We start from the raw sequence: 22262 nt of genomic DNA, 5'->3' as shown, positions 1-22262 counted from the left end.
AGTATGCTTGCTTCAAGCTAGCCACCAAAATGTTCACTAAATATAATTTCATCTAATGAGCGGTTGCTAGCTTGATGCTACTATGTAATGCAAAACGCCATAGATGGTCTGATAGAAATGATCTTAGATGTTACGGAAACATCTTTCTCTTATTTACGCGGCATCCGCGGCCAGTAGCGCTCAAATTGTAGCGCAATTCTAAATTCTAACTTCATACAGGGGAAAAAATAGCAACAACATGAAAATAATCGCTTCAATGTCTGCGATAAAGTGTCAACAACAAAAACAAATTTCCACCAAGGTGGTCAAAAGATTTACTGCATTTGCCTCTGTAAATGTAGCCACACCAAAACAATTTGGAATCTACTACAGTAAAAATTAGTTTATTACGACTGCGCTACTTTTTTAAGTGGTTAACTTCTTTAAATACAAAATCCACCACGGGCATCTCAAATTTTGCGAGACGCCATGTTTTAGTATTTTTAGGTTTTACTATTTTAGAATGCTAAAACAAATAAAATCCCATGTCGTTTTAGGTTTCACAACAGTAAACCTAAAATAAATTATTTCAGATTTATTCTAAAAATTCTCATGACAAAATCTTTTTTTGAGGGAGAAATCTGAACTAATAACAGGTGCATCGTTATACTGCCTACAACAACTAACTCGAGACGTCTGGGAGTCCAGCTCGTCTGGAGTGGTGGTGACCTTCAAGGTCACATCAATACTTGTCGTTTTCCCGCCTACATCTTTCCGCAAACAGTAAAGAAGACACACACGTATACAAACACTCCCATCTGAGCAGGACAAACGTCTTTAAATCCTTCGGTCTTAAAGACTTCATAAATGGGGATTAGTGAGTGACAGATTAACGTGGTTACTACCTCGACTACGCTACTGTGATTGACATCTTAATTGGATTTATCTAATGAAGGTTAATAAGTTAGACCTCCGGGTTACAACTCTGAAGTCATTCAGTAAATGAACAGGGTTTTGAACCCGACAACCCGACAACTGATTGATGTTCTGTTGTCTGCTGTGTGGCGCTGGGTGTTAATTCAGGTTTCATGTTACTGCTACTTTTGTCATTTTATTGTTTTAGATTTATGGCCTACAAGTGTTTTTCATACTAACATTGAAAGCAATTATGGTTTCACTGCCGCATTAGCATCAGTTAGAGTAGGTGTGGGAAAACCTTTTGATTGGTGGGCATCAATGGGTTAAAAAATTTGACAGAGGGGCCGGACCAGGAGCAGATGGATGAAGTGTTTTGGTAACCTCACCTCATTGGTAGAAAAAAAAAAATAATAATTTTAAATGAAAGTGAACAAAAGCATGACAACAATATATGTCTTTGAAAAACTACAGTACTTAGAAAATAAAACATTAACAAGATTTATTCATTTAATTTTTTTCAAGTTTGGCGGGTCGGATTAACGCGTTTAACGGGCCGCATGTGGCCCCCGGGCCGTAGTTTGCCCACGCCTGGGTTAGAGGTTCGAATTTATGTACAGTACAATTAAAGGTTAATTTTTTTACATATAAACGCAACTCCGGCTTAAATCAAGGACCCTCAACAGTTTGTTAGTTACTTGCTCACCACATTTTGTTCAACTCCACCAAATAATGAGATCCCATTCAAGATCGTTCAAATAATCGGCCTTAACCGAGATAATAATTAAGTAGTTTGCAGCTACCAAATACAGTCCCGAATTTTCAAAACCTCTCAGTATGACAATCACTACTTCATATACGGCAACCATGAGCGTTGAAGGTGTTTCAAAGTGGATCTTTGGTTTCAACAGAAAAACAAGACCTCATTCATGACAAGAGAACAGCGGATAGAGAGAAAGGTCGACTGTATAATCCCACCCCTGAAAATCCATCATCCCACCGCCCCCCCCTCCGTCCAACGAACGCCTAAAGTACAAACACCGTTCTGTGCAAGTGGACGAGATGTCGGTGAAAAAGAGAAGGAATGAAAGAGAGATCGCACAGCTGCAAGGGGACGACAGATGTTCCAGTTAGAGGGGGAGGGGGGAGGTGGGGGGCTCGATTTCAGCACATAAATTCTCATTCTCTTATTCATTCCTTGTCGGTGTGACACCATCACTCTCGTTTTTCTCTGTCAGCTGACTTAACCACCACTTTGGTGTAAAAAGGATGTGAGTAAGCAAGTGAGCAAGTGTGTGTGTGCTTTTGACGCTTCGTGCACACTCATGTGTGTCCAAAAAATCCAAAATATCGGAACGCTTGTTCTGTTATTTTCAGGGTATGAAGTGGCCACTTGTAGATTTGCACACATGAATTTAAGCTTTTTGACTTGAAACGTTTTTCAACTGTGAAGTCCGCAGACCTCGCACCGAGACGATGAGCTCTACGGAAGGAGGCGTCCGACAGTCGAGTCACCGCAACCGAAGCCGAAAAGAGGCAATTTCTCAAGAGGCGGATCGCTATGGATCCGAGTTTAAATTACACCATTTCATTCCAAACTCCAAACAAAAACCTTCGTCTCATTTTTTTTTAAACATCATTTTTAAGTAGAGACCTATAAAATAAGTGCCAATGTAATTTGTGGTCTTTTTAACTTGAGTCGGCCTCATCTTACAGCAGACAGACAAGGGGAAAAAAAACAGTAATGAATGAAAAGTGCCTAGTCGGGTATGACGTTTGTTTGGAGACATATTTCTTTCATTACCCATTCCTCCACTGCCCACCACACACACACACACACCACATACACACACACACACACACACACACGCGCGCGCGCAGTTCAGTAATTTAATGATGAACAAAGATGGTCTGGGATCAGGTTTTTTGAAAAGAAGAGTGAAAGGGAAAAGTAGAGCAATGCATGGATGCAATCCTCGCGTACTTTATCCTTTCATTAGGGAAAGAGGAAATGATCCTGCCTGATATCAAGGGGAACAGCTGGTGGGGGAGAGGACCTCTGCGCCACTTGCCAGCATACACACACACACACCCGCACACACACGCACGCACACGCACGTGCACGCACGCACACACACACGCGCATGCATACAAACATCAGTCGACATGCAGGCTGCAGAGAGCCAAAGGGGAGGAGCTGATGTCTTCTGCTAACAATACTACGAAAGTCCCCCCCCCAAAAAAAAGTAGTACGGCGGGGATAATTAAAGCATGTTTGTTGTGGCCTGTATTTTAACGAGCACATTCCCCCAAATGAGGCCGTTTGGACTCAAGTTTAATATTCCAGCTGTAGATGAATTACTTTTATAGATAACGCTCACTACGGCGGAGTCAGTCAATATTTTTTCAGTCAGGATTCCAAGAGTTTTATGCCCATGTAAACCTTGAGGGGGTCTAAATTGTCAAACACATTTATGTTGAAAGTTAGCAGGTTTTTTTAAAAAAACAAATGTGGTCATGTGTGATAATAAACTAAAGCAACATTGTGCGATCGACGTTTACAAATGTTTACATTCATTTCAATCTGCATCAATTTCACAACTTAATACGGAGGTTTTTTATCATTATCATCATATGTTGAAAGGGTAAAAAAATGGTTGTTTTGGAATTTATTTATTTATTTATTGCTTATTAATTGTGGGGATAATTTGAGAGTTGTAAGTTCATATTGATTTTTTGGTGAGTATTAAGTATTTTATTCAGCCATTCGATTATTTTCTCTATCACTTCGTGCATAGATTAAAGCCCCCCAAATAATTATAAATATAAATAAATCCACACACAGAGATTCGAACCGCACACCTCCGATTGAGGCAGATGTGCTAACAAATTGCCAACAGTGCTTAGCAACTAAACCAAGTGCAACTAAAATTGAATTTGCTGGTTCAAAGTTACACGTCAGAAAAAATAAACTGAGAATAAAAGTCATGCCTGCAAGTCTTTTGGAAAAGAACATTCAAGTCTTTTCTGTTTTTCCCTCCGTGCTGTGATTCCAATTTTGTCTCAGCTACACCAGTGGCCGTGAGCTGAAAACATGCAAATGTGATGCAGCCCGAGTTGAGCAGCCTCTCAGGTCAAACGGAAGTAAATATTTATCCCTGTATGTGTGTGTGACAAATAGGCGGCCGACAAACAATGCAATGCAAAATGACTATTAACCCAGATTCAGGTTTGCAATCTCCCTCTCTGTGTCGCCCGTCCAAGGTTGACTGACAGCTGTCAACGCCTCCTTTCCTCCCCCTGCCTGCAACCGTCAATCATCAGTCAGTAACAGAACAATATCTGAACCCGGCCCCCACTCCCCCTCTTCCCTCCGTTGCCTAATCCCTCACTCAGCACAACAACTGCCCGCAGCTTTGACCTGCTCCGCCGGTTAATACATAATCTGCCATCTCCAGAACTAATAAGCGCAGACCCTCCCCCCCATCGTCACGCTACGGGAAATCACGGCTAGTGTGTCACGCAGAGTAGGACTGACCTGTGTTGGCATTGGACCGCCGAGCCTGACGGGAACCAGCGCACCTCGGAGGAGTGGAAGTAAAGAAGTGGAAATCCTACTGTGCCTAATATGGCCAGCATGCCCGAGTGGGGGATGGGAAGGAAGCAAGTGCTGGTTAGTTAAATGGAGGCGGGGTCTTGCTCAAGGGCATTCCACACAACATCAGATACTGGGCGGCTTATCAAAGTTATGTCGACTGCGATGCTGGTTTGTGTTTAACTATTTGTAAAGAGGGTAGTTCGTATTTGCGGTTATCTTTCTTTTACACTTGGATGGCAATTAAGAATAAATTGTGTTGAGTTTTGTCTTAGTAAAAGCAGCCGTTTCACTCGTACGACTGGAGAGAGGTACAAAAAAAATGTATTGGTCCTGCCGAATAGCAGGAAAAAAAGAATTTTCGAGAAAAACTGTTTTGTAGCTGCCAACGCCAAAAACATGCTGCGTAACTTCCGCTAACAACCCATGCTAACAGCCTGAAAAAAACTAAGTTTGCCTCTCAGTCATGTTTCATCACTGCAACATATTTCCTTTTGCACCTTTTGCACATACAAAACCCAGTAAATTGCTGGGCTGGGTTGCATAGGAAAAAAAGGGTGATTATGTGAGTTTGAAAACATGAAAATGCCACGAGAATTGGATTTCTATCTACTGTATATTGCTTCAGGGGGAAAAAAATCCCTAAGAGGATCCACTCTAGGTATAAAAATAAGAAAATCATGAGTTTTGTTCATTCATAGTTTCTCCTTGATAAGCTCTTCAATGCTTTTATTTAGAATAAAAATATATAATTAGCAACTAAACAAGACTTGAACCAAATGCAAATATGACTACAAAAAAAAAACTACACTTCCACGTGCCCACTAACATATAAAACGACCAAAACAACAAATGTTTTTTCCACATGCCAACAGGAGCTACTTCGCCAAATCTAATGTATGCATGTGACATTCTGCGCAAATGACACCAGTGTTTCATTGAAAGAGAGGCCCAAAGGGTCTCTTAATACCCTCTCTCTCTCTCGCACTTCATAATCACAAAGACAATAAAATCAGCTTAATTAAGAAATCTGTTGCAGTGCCTCAGTGTCAACCTCCTGGCTGTGTTCAGAGTCTGACAGAAGAGGACAGAATGACAGTATTTGTGGATTAGTGCAACAGTGGAAACGGAGGATCTAAAAGGATTAAACCTCCCCTCTGTCTTGTCACTATGGCGTGCAGAGAGAAAATGACACAGTCACACGTCGGCCATCAGCACTGTAATTTGATTTTATCGGCGCAGTGATGCTGCGAGACCAAGTCGTTATCATTCATGACTAAAATATACTCTGATGTCGCCGACCAAATAAGCAAACGGGATATTAATATTAAGTCTGATGCACGAGCGCAAGAACTAGACACGGCCAATATGACTATAATGGATGCATGTCAGCGTGCACCGAGTTGGGATACTGCAGGTAGCTTGCTTAGCCTGTAGCCTTAAAGCATTTCCAGGCTACTCTGAAGCACCCTCATTATCATAATGGAATAAGACATGCATGTTTACAACAGCATGAGTTGGGGGCGGGGGGCTTCTGCATTTAACAGTGATATTACGTTTGCCATTGTGCAATGTCCTCATTGCTGGAGCAGATTATACAGAATGGTTGCAAAAAAAAAAAAAAAAAAAGCGGTCTGTGCTCCTGTTTGGTTCAATTATTGACAATGTTACACACTAATGAGAGTGAAATGAGAACTAAATCCTTGCTAGGAGACTGTGGCGAACGATTGCAGACCTTGAAAAAAATGCAAATTAACAAAGCAACGCCTCAAAGTCCAAATGAATTAAAGATATTAACCAACATACTGGGCAGCGACCGCACGCATGAATGAAGGAGGTGCTATAAAGAAAATGAAATTCTGATGCGCCTTTCGCCAAACTCGACTGGTAGGATTTGTTCAAAAAGGACAAACTAAGGCAGCCACAAATGCGGCGAAACATTCTTGATGCAGGATGATGACGGCTATCAAATATAACACATGTGCAAGAAGGATCAAGACAAATACCAGCTCAAGGTGGAAAATAGTAAATAAACATTTACTTGTGTCTGGAGATGCCATAGTGGACACGATGACTGGTGGACCGGTGCGGCGACTTAGCTTCTGGTTAGCAACCATAGCGCCAGGTCCTTGAAGGGAACCTCCAACAGGAACCAGGGCATTGTCTGCTGCTGCTCCGCCACCTTTCCGCATCAGCTGGGGATTCGGGTGAGGGCTATGCATTGGTGACAACGGCAACAAGCTCCGGTCTCTCTTCATTAGCTCCATGGGCACTGTGTAATTGGTAGAATATGCTTTAGGTCCATGTTGTGGCGCTTGAGGTAAAGCTGGCATGGAGACGGGCATCTGCTGGGGCATTCCTGGCATGGGGTGGATGGAACCAGCTATAGCAGGCATTGATCCAGTCATCTGTTGTGACATGATCTGCATACCCTGCACGGGCAACCCTTGCATGGTCAGCGCAGATGAATACGCAGACATTGGTCGTGACTGAACGGGCATCATGGCACCAGCGTATGGCCCCGGGGAACGAGGTGGTTGGCCTGGGTAACCTCCAGAGGCTTCAAGGAGCTGCTGAGAGGGTGCACTACTAGGCCTTCTGCCGACTACCTCCCCCATTCTTGGCGAGATAGTCTGCATGGCCCCAGGTGTCTGCGGGGGGATCAGGTGAGGGTCAACATTCAAAGCCTGTGGAGGATGTAGAGGTTGGTGGAGGTGCTGCTGCTGGTGATAGACATCCGAGCGATGGCTAAAACTATTAGAACGCCCCCGCATGGGTGTCTGGGGCTGAGAGGGAGCCGGCGGCGCTTCGGTGGGCCGCTTGCAGTTGTGCACCACTCGAGAAAGTACCCGTGCCTGCCCGAGGTTGGGTGCCACAGTGCGTACATCATTGTCCTCCATGACTGCCAGCATGCTAGTGGAATCAAATCCCTGCTGGATGAGCGAGGAGATGGTGCTCTCAGAGATCCCCTCGTTTCGCAACAAGGCAAGAAACTCAGGATCGACTATCCTCTTGGGATCCACGGGTAACGGCGTCTGCGGGGCCGTAAGCGGAGGGGCGGGAAGCGGAACGGGAGGTTGAGCAATTGGAGGGGCCGAAGTTGGCGCTGCCTGCACAGGGGCAGGTGCAACTGGGACAACTGTGGCGGTCTGCAAGGGGGCGGGCGAAGCAGGAGGAAGTGGAGCTGCCACAGGAAGTTTAGGGTCGGGGATGGTTACGGTGTTGGCAGGCGGCAAAGACTGTTGCAGGTGCTGTTGCAGCTGCTCCTGCTGAAGCTGCTGCTGCTGAAGTTGTTGCTGCTGGAATTGCTGCTGCTGTAATTGTTGTTGTTGTATTTGTTGCTGCTGGAGTTGCTGCTGTTGCATTTGCTGCTGTTGGAGTTGTTGTTGTTGCAGTTGATGATGTTGGAGCTGCTGCTGCTGTATTTGCTGTTGCTGCTGTAATTGTTGTTGTTGCTGGATTGTATAGGGTGAGGCTGTCTCCTGCCTCAATATCATACCTTGACTGGAAGGATCCACCACTAGGCAAGTAGCAGCCTGCTGCTGCTGCGGATCCAACGGCCGACCATTAACATCGGTATAGACGGATTGACTGGCCAGAGGTGGAGGCTCATTTGCATACCGAGGAGATGCATGTTCCACACTGTAGTGCGCTGGAGATGAATCCCGAGAGGGTCTGCGCTGACTGTCGGGCATCATCTTGGTAACACCGGATTCCCTGTAAGCCCGATTCTGCTCGTGAGTTGGAGTAGACGGAGGAGGAGGTAAATTTGACGGCGGGGCTTGAGGTCCTCCTCTACCGCCCTGAGCTTGATCCCACCCGACACGAGCCGTGGGTGTCAAGCCAAAATGAGAACCTGACCTACTGAGCGTATGAGGGTGTGGGAGCGGCGCCTGGTGCTCAGGCCGGTAAAAGGCTTCAGGTGCACGAGGAGTCATGGCTGGATCATGAGCATAGTAATCTTGATGTGGAATGGATCCTCTGTGAGCCATGGCTGCTCGTTCGTAGTGGTTCAGGTCTGGTACAGAGCCCTTCCTCAGACCTCCCGGGTAAACCTGTCCGTAGTCTTGGTAGGAATACGGATCCCGCTTCAAATCGAGGTCAGGAGGACGCACCCCTGCGGGAGGCTCGCACCACCCACCTCCCCCCTCTCCGTATGACAGAGAGCTCCGCCGGCCAGCTACTCTTGCCTGATGCTCGTAGACACTCTCAGCCCTGTCCCACTGACCCTCATTCCCCCCTAAAGTGTCCCAACTGTGGGAGCGACCGAGGCTTAACTGTTTGTTAGGGACAAGCATTTGAGAAAAATGCGGAAAAACAGAAAATACACCACACAAAAAGCAAAGTATTCCACTTGTAGCAGGTCTTGTCTCGTTCAAGTCTCGGTATGGCGTAGCACCAAAAAGATGTAACAGAAAGAGGTAGTTAAGGAACCAGCAGAAAAGACGACAAAGCAGAGTTTGACAGCTTCACCTGATATCCGGTTGTAATATTGTATGTCCGTGCTATCAGGTGGCTCCCCCTCCAGCTGATAGTCGTTGAATAATTAATCTCTGGTCATGCTGGCTTGGAAAGAGGACACCGCGCATAAACACACCACGAACCACACAAACACTGTACACAACCGAGGCAAGCCTACGCTGAGACACGGTGCATGATTGAGCCACCAAATGTCGATTTAAAAAAAAAACAAAAAAGTAAAGGAGGGGCTAGGTTGGGTTGGATGTAGGGATGGGCTTGTACTAATCCAATAGGATTTATCTCTCCCTTCTTTGGTACATTTTACTCGCCCCGCCGATTGCTACCAGGGATTACAACCCAATAAAGCCTGTTTAATTCCACTTCGCAGTGACGTCATGTGAACCAGAAACGACACGACGGTGACGGCGACGGCAACTGATTGGGCCAACGATCCAGAGTCCACCCGCATCACCTCTCATCCACCTCTGAAGTGTCACCTACCTGACGGTGATGATGTGTCGCCAACAGGTTTTCGCCGTCCGTTCTCCCAGCCGAGGGGGAGCGCTGACTCACGGCGTTATTGAATGAAATACGGTTCCCTCCGCTAAGTCCCATGCGCTGTCAGTAAATGTCAAATCCACTCTGATTGGACACTAATCCTCGGGGCCTCGTGCTAGCTGCAGAGCCTCCACGCAACGGCTGCCCAGTCAGGAATCAACCTCTGTGTCTCTGTAGCTCATGTTCACTGCGCTACGAAGAGTAATTTAGGGCTTCCCTATGCATAAGAAATGGGTTAAATGAGCGCTCCAATTGACAAAAGGGCGGTGTCGACTTTATCCTGTGAGTATCACTGCTCATTTATGGAAGTCGCAGCATACGTTTGCATATACTGTGCGTACTCTAAATTCTATTTTGATCATCTTTTGCACTTAGAGTAGTTCTATAATCTGCAAACTAAAACAAAGGCAGTGCAGTGAATGGGGGCAGGTTGCTTCTGTTTTAGAGCCGCTAATCCAGAGCACCAATAATCTTTGGCTTCCAAAAGAAAAAGTTACATGTGAAACATTGTGTAAGGAGCTTTTGATGTGGCAGCACTTGTCATGGCATTATGGTACCATGGATGGATTATGTATTCTTTCATTTACATCTTTTGAACATTTGCGTGTCAAACATTACCTCTGGGCAGCTAAACGCTGACACCTTTGTTCTCTTTATTGATGCATTAATACATGGTAAAGGGAAGATTTGTCACCTATGTAAAAAGAAGTGCTTACAATCATTTACTTGAGCAGACAAGGTTATGATGTTCGAGAATGTCCATGAACTCAGTTTTGACCTATGAATAATGTGGCCAGATTGAATCAATAAATTGTTTGCTTTTAGTTAGAAAATCCTTATTGTTCTAGTCGTGGCCGAAGCCTCGGCCTTGGCATGCTGTGCAAAAAGGAATAAAAAATGACCCGCTGACTGAAAACGAGCACAGCGCTGCAGGAGAAATAAATACAAGTGTCTCTTATGCTGTCACAAAACAAAAGCATGCTCCGAATATTAAACACCCATTTGACTTATGCAGCAGTCAGGGGCAGGAGTCACCAAATGGAAATGGGATTACAGTACGAGTGTTGACTGCGGAGAATACTGTTGTCAACTAGATTGTAATACACACTTTACAATCATTCAGCGCACGGCTGCCTTGTATGCGAGTCCTGTGATACAGTAATTGCCTTGGAAAGCATCTCTATAGAGGATATAAAATGCTTGATTGGAGCGAGTGACAATCACACACTTGAATAGAGTAACAATATTCTAGACCACATTTTTCACATATGCACAGTGCGGAATAAAACATGGTAAAAAAAAAAAAGTGAATATAAAGAAATAAACTAGTTATATAAAGTGTAATTAGTGGTGTTGGATGTGTACCTTTAAGGGGTGTGGCATACTGAATGATACGAGGGCTTGAGTCAGATTGTGTATTATGATTATTGCTGGAAAGAAAAATGATAAAAATGTATATATATATATATATATATATATATTTTTTTTTTTATTATTATTTTTTTTTTTAAATAAAGCCCCCCTACTCAACACTTGGCCCTCATAGAGAGCCGGAGTCTCTGCAGTTGACAAACTCCAACACCACCCACGACCACTGTATGAGGACATACAGTAATTGTGCCCTCTGCTGGTTGCTGCCCCCGAAAGTGAACTTGAGTAAGCCTGCAGACCTACTACTAACCCTAAATAATATGAATGACAGATTGATCGTAAGCAAATGCCCATCCTGAATACACTTTTGCCAAGTTTCTAGTAAATAGCGAAGTTCTGTCAGGCACCAGGAGCAGCAAAGGTGCACGTCGCCATATATTTTCCTTTCAGTCGGCTTTTCTACTCATAATCCATTTCCCTTGAGGAGGGGGGCAGCCTCTGGCTCGAACCATGGAGGTTACAGGTCCATGTAATAAGGAGGTTATTTTGGAAAACTTAAGAAGATTTGTGCAGGAACCTGAGCCCAGAAGTGAAGCGCGCACACACAAATAAGCAGCATAATTGTGACACCACTGTGAGAGTTTTCTAAGCTCCTCCATGCTGCTCCACAAAGCCTATGAAAAAGGGATGGGGGTATTAGGTTTTGGTCAAGAGCCTGGAAAAAGCCCAGAGAGGAGGGTGTAGTGATTATGGTATCAGAACCAGATCAGAAAATCTCTGGTGACCTCACAGCAGAGCCGGATGCCAATTGGTAAGCAAGGATGGAAAAAAAGTGAATCTTTTGTTTTGCTTACTCTCATCCATACATTTTCTATATCGCTGGTCCTCACGTCTAAGGACAATTTCGAGCCTTTAAATGAAGCGTGAATGCCGATGCAGCCTTTCATTACATCAGATTCCGATTTGTTTCCATTACTATATTGCCTTATGAAAGTCCAACCCTAATGAACACTGTAACATGATTGATTACAACACATTACGAGGTCGAATCGTCACAGTTGGACTTGCCAACTATAACGTGCTGGAATCATCAAGACAAACTCTTTTTGTCATGCAGTTTTGCAAACATGAACACCCGCAACCAGTCTCTTCGCTTTGGACAAATGCAACGTTGGGCATTGGCGCTGCTGCACGTGCCAAAATGCATGCCGGGAAAGCAGATGGAGCTGACATAAGGAGGGAGGAGGGAAGTGATGCTCACGACAGGTGTTTGCAACGTTTCCCTTACTGCCGTCCGACTCTTTCTGGCATCTTATCAAAGGCACGACAGACAGAACACTTGTGTGACACTGGGACTGTAATATAGAAAAATAGAATATTTACTTGTGCATGTCTTCAATAAGTATCGCTCTTAAATGATAACGGGATTGATAAAGTGCACATCAGAATCAGCCCCTCTGACTCAAAGTTTTGCTGGCAACAGGAAACAAAAATTGCCAAACGATTGCTTGCATCCCAAGAAACCCGTAAATTGGTTCACTTACTAGTTGGTTAAACCCAGTGGGTTTAACCAAGCAGACTTTGATTTTAAGGAAACTTAATGTACTAGTTGACAGTGATGGTGCAACACTAAATCTCTAATTTGAGGTCAATCGGCGCAGCGGTTCTTGAGCTACGGCCTACCGAATATTAATTAGGTAGGCCAAAAAGGGGTGTGGCCACCTTCTTCTGAAGCCTTATATCTCAGGAACTCCTGGCTCAATCGCCACAAAACTTTTGTTGTAGAAAAGGGATTTCAACAAGGATTCCCAATGTGCAATGATTGAGAAGATTGGTGCATATTTTGGTAACTTCACCTTTTCACCTATAACTTGACATTGAAATCGACCTTGCGGGTCACATGTCCTTAAAACGTTCCAGGAAACAAAATCTCGCACATCAATTTTTTTTTTTGGGGGGGGGGGGTATAAGCAGCAAAAATGCGTAAAAAATGTCAATGCAAAATTACCAAACTAAATAGCACAAATGGTCATAGACGTGTCAGGTTTTTCATAACATTGTACGTACATGTAAAATGACTGCAGTTCTGATGTATTCCTCTTGTGGGATACCAGCAGACAAAGGAAGAGAGTAGAAAACGTTTCAACTTTGTCTTACCCTCACAAATTTTGTCAAGTCGCTGGCGTTTCACTTTATGCTTGTCGGTCAGAGCCATGCTTTTTAAGTCTCTCGCTCTTCTCCACCGTCACATCCGAAGTTGTCCAATCCTCAGTCTGATGGCTTAGTGACGTTCTGCGAATGAAAAGTAAAAACAATAATAGTCAACAGGAGCAGAAAAAAATGAAAGGGCTTTCTTTGAAATTATCGACCATTGGTTTTATAGCATTGTTTTTCTATCAACATTACTAATGGTATTGATTACTTGGTATCGGTATTGGTGCGTAGCAAGAGTAGAGTACTCATACTGGTATCGTTTAGGGAAAAAAAAAAAGTGATTGACAGTCTTTCCACTCGCGGGAGTATTAGAGCGTACAATTAGTGATGAAATAAAATGGTGAATGCACCAACCTCTGGAGCCCAATGCCACAGATTAAGTAGAAAGCTCAAAGAAGAAGGAAAAAAAAATGAGTGCGAGTGAGTAAACGAGGCATTTTCCTGATAATTTACGTTCAATGAGTGATGCGCCTCTAAAGCGCAATCTTCTAATTGATTCCCGCTGAGGCCTGCGGGAGACGGTGATGTCTTTCGGGGGAAAAGGCAGGCGGATGCAGAGCAAAGCACACAAATGCATACACACACACACACACAAACACAAACAAACAAAGAGGGAATGTGGGTCAGTTAGTCAGCAGATAGGATGTGGTTGCATCAGCAGAATAAAGACATATAGAGGGTGGAAAAGGAAGGGAGTGAATAACACATCAGGGTGAGTAGAGTGTCGCTCATCTTCCTCCTGCGTGTTTTTCTCCACGACTCATTTCCTGACAGCAGTACTCTGGCTCGCTACGACGCTATCATGACATCTTTAACCACCATTATAATTGGGATGCTTAGTGGTGAGGCACAGCTAAGCAATATGGTGGGATAGTCATGGAATTTTACGAGGCCAAATGCTGACACATTATGGGAGGCGGCAGGACAGAATTTATTCAGAATTCAAAACTGTGGTCGTTTGCTTCTCCTGTCAGCTCCCTGCCCCCCCCAGAAAAGTGAAAGTTCAAATTGGAGTTAGGGTCAGTGCAAGTGAGATTAGAAGTCAAAGTGTGCTGATGAGAATTTTTCATCTACAAAGTCAAACAATCTGATGTGAATTTTTGATAATAATAACACGGAACTAATGAATGTTGTGATGCAGATTATTAAACTACATTTTATATTATTAGAGAACAATACCAACGCATAATGCAATAAACCCAGAGCATATGAAATATAGGTCCTAATTCTGTCCACTCGTGGTTTTCCATCCTCACTATCTACATCTAGCGTGATGGAGGAAGGAAACATCGAAAACATGCAGGAAAGGGGCCCTCAACGGCCGGAGTTGGTGACCCCTGAGGAGTATCAGTGACTTTGAATAAATGTGGCTTTAAAAGGCGGGGCGTGGGCTGGTGAGTGACATGTGCGTCAGCTAATGAGAGTGTAGTTAGCAAAAGGCTGCTAATTGGCTAACCGTCGTAGCCTGCGCGTTGGGAGACTGGGCCTCAGTTGTGGGCCATAGAAGCTTGTCTAGGAATGTATTTCTTTTGATAAATAAAGTGATTCAAAGTCGTGTCATTTACAATACTTACTAATTAGCTTTCTTAGGATATGTCACGTTAGCTAACGTTTACATTACCTCGTGTCGGTTTGTATGCAGTATGTGCTGCTGTAGGACAGTTGTGCTTTTCTTTTCTTCTTTTTAGATAGGAAATAATCCCAAACTTTTTCAATTCATGCTTCATGGGTCGTTATTGTGGATCCGAACAAGGGTAAATCAATAAAGATCAATATTTAATTCCCTGTGATTTGGGACAAGTGATTCAAGTGTTTCCTTAGTGTATTCTTTTGAACAAAAAGAAAACGCACTTTGCTTCAGACAGTCTGCCGCCACATGGCTTAGTATAAAGATTCCAAACTACGAGAAAAGAGCTGCATAAAGCATCTTGGTTTCGATAACGCTCGTTTCTTTCTCTGACAATGAGCAACATGCAGAAGAAACATGCAGCAGTTTGATTCACAAATTGCAACGACAAACCTAACTAAGCTCACAGCTCATTTTATACAAACGGTGTGCTATTGATTAGCTTCAAACTCGAAGCACTGTGTCGACAGCGGGCAGTTCATCATGCGTGACAGGGAGGTTACCCCCGTCAACATGTTGCTAAAAGAATAGTGCGGCAGCATCACAAAGCCACTGCTTAAGAGGTGATGATTTATGCCCCCAAAAAGTGCATTGTGGCAGAAAAAGAGGAAGCAGCGAGTCGAGGCCGCTGTTATTTCTCTCGCCGCTCATTAAACGTGCGAGTCGCGGGCACTGAAGGGCCCGTAAAGCCGTCGTTCAAACTGCTGATTTATATCTTCCTCCTCCTTGCGGTCCGTCCGCTCTATTTCCAGCTGACCATCTCGCCATTGCAACGTGTCCATCGCATCTTTTCACAACATCTCAGATTAATAAAAATTAAAAAAAACATTGAATTCTTTTCTTAAATTGGTGGGAACAGGTGGAACAATGGGACAATAAAGTGGGCAAGAGGGCAGCAGAAACTTTGACTTTGTGAGTAATTTGTGGGTTATGAGCACAGAGCACTGCCATGAATAGTTAAAAAAAAAAAAAAAAAAGCAAGTCATTGACGCCGCTTCACTTCTGTTGTCTTGCCAATAGCTTTCCTTTGCAGGCTACATTTTAAGTGAAATGCGGGGCAAGACAGTTGGCAAAACCTGCCACCGGATAGTAAAATGCCAGTAATTAACATGCATCAGCCCCCAGAAAAATATTAAGAATTTTTTTTTTTTTTACAGATAATGTTAAAATAAGGTCTTCATCTAGGAAAAATTCCCTTTGAATGTCCAACAATTTGACATGATAAATTGAACCATCATATTACATGGCTCAATTATTTTAAAAGATCGTCCTGACAAGTACATTTCTTCTGAAGCGCATTTAGGCTTCAACATGAAAACGACAACACAATATGATCTCATTATAATCGATCCCACCATCAACAAACAAAAAACTTCACAGCCCTCTTGCGTCTCTCCCTCGGACTTTCGAGCCTTCTCATCACATCAGCTCGAAATGGACGGAGACTGCGGCACATTTAACTGCTGACTCGGGCTAATGCACATTTTACAATAATGCGTAAGTCACAGACAAAACGCATAATGGCGACATTATCGCACGCTGCAGACAAACTCGTCAAGGCCAGCGGCCCTCTTTCTCCCCGTACAGCTCTTTACTTATAATGAACTCCAGCAAAGTCGCCCGCCATTAAATCTCAACTGGAGTAATTGGCAATTTACTTTCTCCACAGCATCATTTAATAACACGGACTGCAGAAGCTATTTATTGGGATTAAATAAAAGGCAGTATGAACGTTGCAATATTTGGGAATTTAACGCTGAGGTGTTGTTTTGTTTTCAAAGAGCCGGTTGCACTTGCATGGTTTGGCAATACGCGATGACCCAGTAAACATGGAATTTAGAAGAGGCTCTATGCCAAGCAACCCAGATTTTTCCCGTGTTATTATGCTGTGAGGGGAAGGTCAGATGACACCGATCTCAGCCTATTTAAAAATAAAATAAAATAAAATAAATTAAAATAAAATAAATACAAATGAAAAAATAAAAAATGTAAAAGTTAGCCAGCTATTTAAATAAAAGAAATACACAACAATTAAAAAATGTAAATACAATGTAAAAATACACATTAATCAGAATGTAAAAGGGATGGTAACATTAAAATAACAATAATATTTGTGCTAAAGGTTTTTGCTTGTCCTTACTATGCAACTGGTGGTACTTTTGTCCTATTTGCCTTCCAATTAAATATATCCCACAGACAACAAAACTGTAATTTTCATTCATTCATTTAAAAAGAAAAAAATACACATTTTGTTGCTGGACTACAATAAAGAGTAATTGCACATCCGCGCCGGTAGTTGGCAGAAGCGTGCTCGTTTATTTATTTATTTTAAATTTCATAAAAATTGATACAATTCAAATCTTTGCTGTCATAGACATAAAAATGTTAATAAAATTATCCTTGTTGTCAGATCTACATTTCCTTTTTGTTTTTTAATGGTAATAAGGATGTTATGCAGAAGTGTACTTTATAACAATTTGATAAATTCTGAACTATTTATAGTCACTGTACAGAAAAAACAAGAATCCAAAACTATCACAACACCATGAGGAATAAAAAAATACTGTTAATCTCCCAATAATGCATAATTAGTCGTGTATAAAGTATACCCTCAGAATAATTCCAGGCACATCAGTTTGTCCCATTTTTGTGCACCGAGGGTTGCGAGCGTCAATTTAAATCGTTGAACTTAATGATCTTTTCCGGCGAATTAGCGCACGAGCACCTGATGCATATGCAACAATTATAAAAGCTCTTCTGCGGTAAATTAAGAGGTCACGATTAGACGAGCTGGCGTTCATGTTGAATGAGTATCGGTTCACTAGTTGACATGTCTGGAGGGCCTAAAACATGATAGGGAAACTTAATTAACACTCAGAGAGCAATTTGTGTCTCCGTGAAAAAAAAAAAAAATCTGCTTTCGATTCGCTGTCACAGAACGGCAACATAACAGTCGGTTCTATTAATGTGACCGAGCAGCTCATTTGTAAGTGAAAACGGGATTGCCGGGGGATTTTTTTTCCCCGTCCATTTTTCATGGAGAAGCATTACATGCATCACTTATAACTTTTAACTTGTTAACTGAAAGATAGAATTTCACTTGTATCTTGACTCCGAGAGGAAAAGCAGTTGAAGCAAAGAATTATGTGTCTATCAGTCATGCATCCCTATCCAAGGCCAGAGGCTTATATTCACCAGAGACTAAACAAAAGAAGCCTCCACATACAGCTAGCCCACCTCTCAGGCACCTGCGAGCGAGACACGATACTGAAAAAAAAAAAAAAAAAAAAAACGAGACAAGGGCAAAGACAGCTTAACTACAATTGAGAGAAAAATATGGCTGAGAGAAAGCTTAACGGCAGAGAAGAGAAAGGTCAGGGATGAGGCGTAAGCAGTGGAGAAAAGTGGAGGAAAATAAATGTGTTTTGGGAGTTCTTTGAAACGTTCCAGTGGTTCAGACCTCGCCTTGGGCTTCGAGGACCCGAAAAGTTCAAGTTTATCATCGTTTCACCTTGCGGTGCACAGTGAAGTAAAAAACACTTTCTTGTTCCCCCCCCCCCCCTGTGGACAGTCTTATGTGAGATGCAAGAAAATGAGACGGGAGAGTAAACGCCATCGACAAAAAGTGAAGGATTTCTGTCGGTGCCAAAAGAGAACGATGAATTGAATACATGTGAAAAGGAAAAGAGATATGTTGAGTCAGTCTTCAGTTCAGTCCCCCCCCCCGCCAATATTGGAGTTCAATACTTGCAAGTACATTTATGAGCGCGCCATCCATCATTCTTGAACCAATTCAAGGTAACGTTAATATATTAAAATTAATGCTGTCTTGAAATGAACCTTTTAATTATGATTGAGTCCAATGGTCGACAAGAATCAAGTTTTGGAGATTTTAGCGCAATAGTCCCATCAATGTACTAAAATAAATCATATTAAGATAATTAATTAAAATAATATTATCCTTGAGGCAGCTGCAAAGCAAAGAGCGGGCATCACAACTTCAAACTATATTTTGTTCCTCCCCAGACGACAGTGAGTGGAAGGCTTCTCTCGGGATGAGCGGAACATTAACCCACCCAAATCCTTTTTGTTCAGGATCAGGGATCAAACATCTTCAAACGTCTGCAAATATCAAACACGTCTTTGTGCGAACAAGCTGACGAGCTGAAAACGCAGACCGTCCCGCTGTGATGGTAATGAGAATCAAAGAATGAAGCCTACCGCTAATAAGCATATTCATAACACCGATAGCTAAGGCGATAAAAAAAATGAAAAAAAAATAAAATAAAAAATCATCCAAAAAAAATAAGAAAATCTGATATCAGCCAGTCGCCCACTTTGTCAACAACAATGAGAAGATAATTGGGCTGTTTAATATCCCACTCTTGGTGAGTGATGGAAAATACATGCTCGTCGACGTGCACTGTAACATGTTGACTCCCTCAATGTCATTTCAATCGACCGTGGACTTAACAGTGCAGTTCAGGAGTCAAACACTTCCATGGACATCTGCCAGCTTTCCTTGTTGGACGCATGCCAGTATTTATGCAACGCAAAGAGGCCCTTAGACTGCATGAAAAAAAAAAAAAGAAAAGAAAAAAAAAAAAAGAAGAACGCCAAGGAGGCAGATTGAAGCTGACTGCGAGGATGAACCTGTGGCATTTAAAAAGCCAAATTGCAAAGAGGACAGTCAAATCTGAAGAACCTCTTAAAGCACTGATCTCACTTTCTAGTCTTGCCTCAAATACCATCCATCCTTCCCTCCGTTTTCGATTACGCTGAAGACCGTCCCAGCTGACTCTTGAGTACACCCAGAAGTGATCACCAGCGAATCAGAGACAAACACGGTCGCACTTATGGACAATTTAGAGCCGGGGTCAACCAGTCGGGCCCTGGAGGGCCCCCGCCCCCCCATCCTGCTTGTTTTGGATGTTTCCCTTCCTCCGACATACCTGAGACTCAACAACTGTGCTTTCTTTCTGCGTTAATGATGTAACCACCACTTTGTCAATTTTAAATTGCAATGAGATTGCTTTACTTTTCATAGACATTTTTTTAAAAATACATTTCGATCAACTACTGGGCCTTGAAAAGCCATCATATGTTTATTCATGCGGCCAGTCTAAGTGGCTGCTCGCTGAGGGAATTCTAAGTAGGAATGAAACGGCGTGAGTTGTAAGCGATGTGGAAATATTTTGTTTACTTTTGATCCGCTCCACCATGTCCAAATGGCAGTTATCACCCACTCCAAAGCTTCAAAAACCAATTTCTCCCTATCGTTGACATAAAGCAGAGGGAGTGACTGAAGTGATGCTCGTGCGACAGAAAGGCAAGCAAGAGGGCCAGGCCTTTCTTCAGCATCTTGGACATCTTTCACTTTCCAGCTTGCCTTCACATCAGCAGGATACATCCGCCTGACACAAGTACATGTCAGCCGCGCTGAAATAGACACTCATGCCGAGACAATGCGAGCCTTCCTCCTCCTCTTCCTCCACCTCCTCATGCCACCTCTCTCCTGAGAGGCTCAGACAGGAGAGAGTGGGCAGGAAGGAAGGAACAAAACACATAATAACAAGGGAGTGAATTAAACAATATGCATGCAAATGCTTGCAGCCCTCACTGGCCACCCACACAAACTATGGAATTCTGCCTTTGCAAAATTTGAATTATTTAGACGTATATATTAGAGCTGCACGTTATATCGAGAACAATGTCGATATTGCGATATTATTGCAAAGAAATTTCTTTCAATGGCAGTATTGCAACCACGACAATAGAGAAATTCCTCAATTGGTCAAAACTGAGCCTTGTCATCTTTGTACAGGAATATCATTAGATTATGCGGGTGTATCTAAAAAAAAAAAAACTGTGCAGTGATATTCAGAAACATTGAGCCAATTAGTTACTCGTCTCTGTGTCCTCCGGTAGAAAACATTCATCCACGAGGACATTATGAGCTGTCAGCGTAACGGTTTCCTCACAACGATCACAATGCCTGCCCCCCCCCCCCCAGTAGGTGAACGAGCTGCATTCTGGTGGTGCATCTCTTCGCTTCCATCTCATCCACAGCCGGCCTCAGTGTTAATGTTAATGCAACCCATTCGCAGCACTTTGAAGGGAAATGGCTCGTCGTTAACGAGGAGCGCGTGGGAGGTTATTAAGTGGTTTGAGCAAACCCCGACTGTCATAAATACCAGGAAGAGTAAATATCCACACCCCATCACCACCGGTCATAGTGAGTTAATAATATGCAGAAATGATCATTTAGGAGACCGCTACTAGTTTCTGTTAGCCTGATAATGAAAAGAATTGTGAGCCTTTATGGTGGGCAATTATGCTACAGTAATTCTAAATGAAAAGGGATAACTGTCTGGGAGCGTGTAAATGTAAAATTTTGGAAATGGCTCTCACAGGGACGTTGAAAAGGACAGTTATTACTTCCGTGTAATGCCGCATTCCAAAAAATTAGGAAGTAGGACATGATGTCCATTGACCTTTGACGGGTAACCGTGTACGGGCAAATTACCTGAAAAATCAATGTACACCGATATCAACAATCATGATGTTCATCATGAATGTAATTTTGTAGAATTCTGGAATGCAGCGAACTACAGCTGTCGACAAAATGGCTTCACTTAGCCAGAATGAATATTTTCCCTTGAACATTTTGGATCAGATCCGCCAAAAGAGACTGGCGGCGCCCACACAGATGAGAGGATCACAACATCCAGCGTCTTTTATCTCAGGGGAGAATCAAACACCTGCTGCTGGCCATATCCACCACACCCAAACTTCACAGCCAGGAAAAGGAGGAGGAAAAAAAAAAATACAAAACAGCCGCTGAGCATTTGTTGAGCGCGCCAAATCCATTCAGCACACAGAAATGTTTGAAGTGTCTTTCGCTTCAAATGTGAAGATAGCGCGGCGGCTCAAAGAGGTGTAAAAGTGTTCACAGTACAGCTATTGAGACGACAAAGCTCACAGTGAAATCCTCTTCTAACTGCGAAAGCATTGAGAAATGTCGTTAAATGATCCGTGTCACTCGGAACAGGCTTAACTGGATGAATGGCTGCAGTACTCGCAGTTTTACAAGTGAAAGCGGAGACCTTTGCAAAGGTCGGACAATCCTAATTTGGATCAGTATCAGGAATCTGGATCGCGGTTAAAAGTTCAACAATTTGTTTTGGAAACCTACCAAATTTCGATTCCGCTACAAACCTTTTCCAGCAAGTAGAAGTGTCAAAATTAATTGATTCATCAATAACTAATCGATTATCAAATGAATCGCCAAAACACAAGTCAGGCGAGAGAACCACAAACGACACCAATAGGGAGAATTCTTCGACTAAACTGAATCTACATGCTCGTTTTTATGATCTCGTGGGGTTCGACACAAGTTCTTCCACACCAAACCCATCCAAGAATTATTTTATGGCTCTTGTATTGTGCACTGGGGCCTTCCCCAAACTGTTCCCACAAAGTTGGACGAACAGTACATAATCGTTGAAATTGCTAAGATTGATGGGAGAAGAACTAAGGAGG

At 43.0% G+C, this 22262-nt stretch overlaps 1 protein-coding gene across 4 annotated transcripts in view; it reads right to left on the bottom strand.

Moving 5' to 3' along the window:
- ctbp2a (C-terminal binding protein 2a) overlaps positions 1–22262 on the bottom strand; it is a 37846-nt gene that overhangs the window by 14203 nt on the left and 1381 nt on the right. For 2 of the 4 annotated variants that reach the window (XM_088304975.1, XM_088304977.1), the window contains exon 2: positions 13037–13171. In XM_088304975.1, coding sequence (XP_088161101.1) covers positions 13037–13094 — 58 coding nt within the window. In that variant the 5' untranslated portion in view covers positions 13095–13171. Of the gene's footprint in view, positions 1–6530; positions 9165–13036; positions 13172–22262 lie in introns of those variants that run through there. The other 2 variants (XM_088304973.1, XM_088304974.1) reach the window with 1 other exon arrangement.

This window comes from Idiotropiscis lumnitzeri, chromosome 9 (genome assembly GCF_059441095.1).
Source record: "Idiotropiscis lumnitzeri isolate Australia: NSW breed Sydney's pygmy pipehorse chromosome 9, RoL_Ilum_1.0, whole genome shotgun sequence".
Classification (NCBI taxonomy): Eukaryota; Metazoa; Chordata; class Actinopteri; order Syngnathiformes; family Syngnathidae; genus Idiotropiscis; species Idiotropiscis lumnitzeri.
The sequence above is the reverse complement of the archived record's forward strand: the minus strand, read 5'-3'. Positions and strand labels throughout refer to the sequence as shown.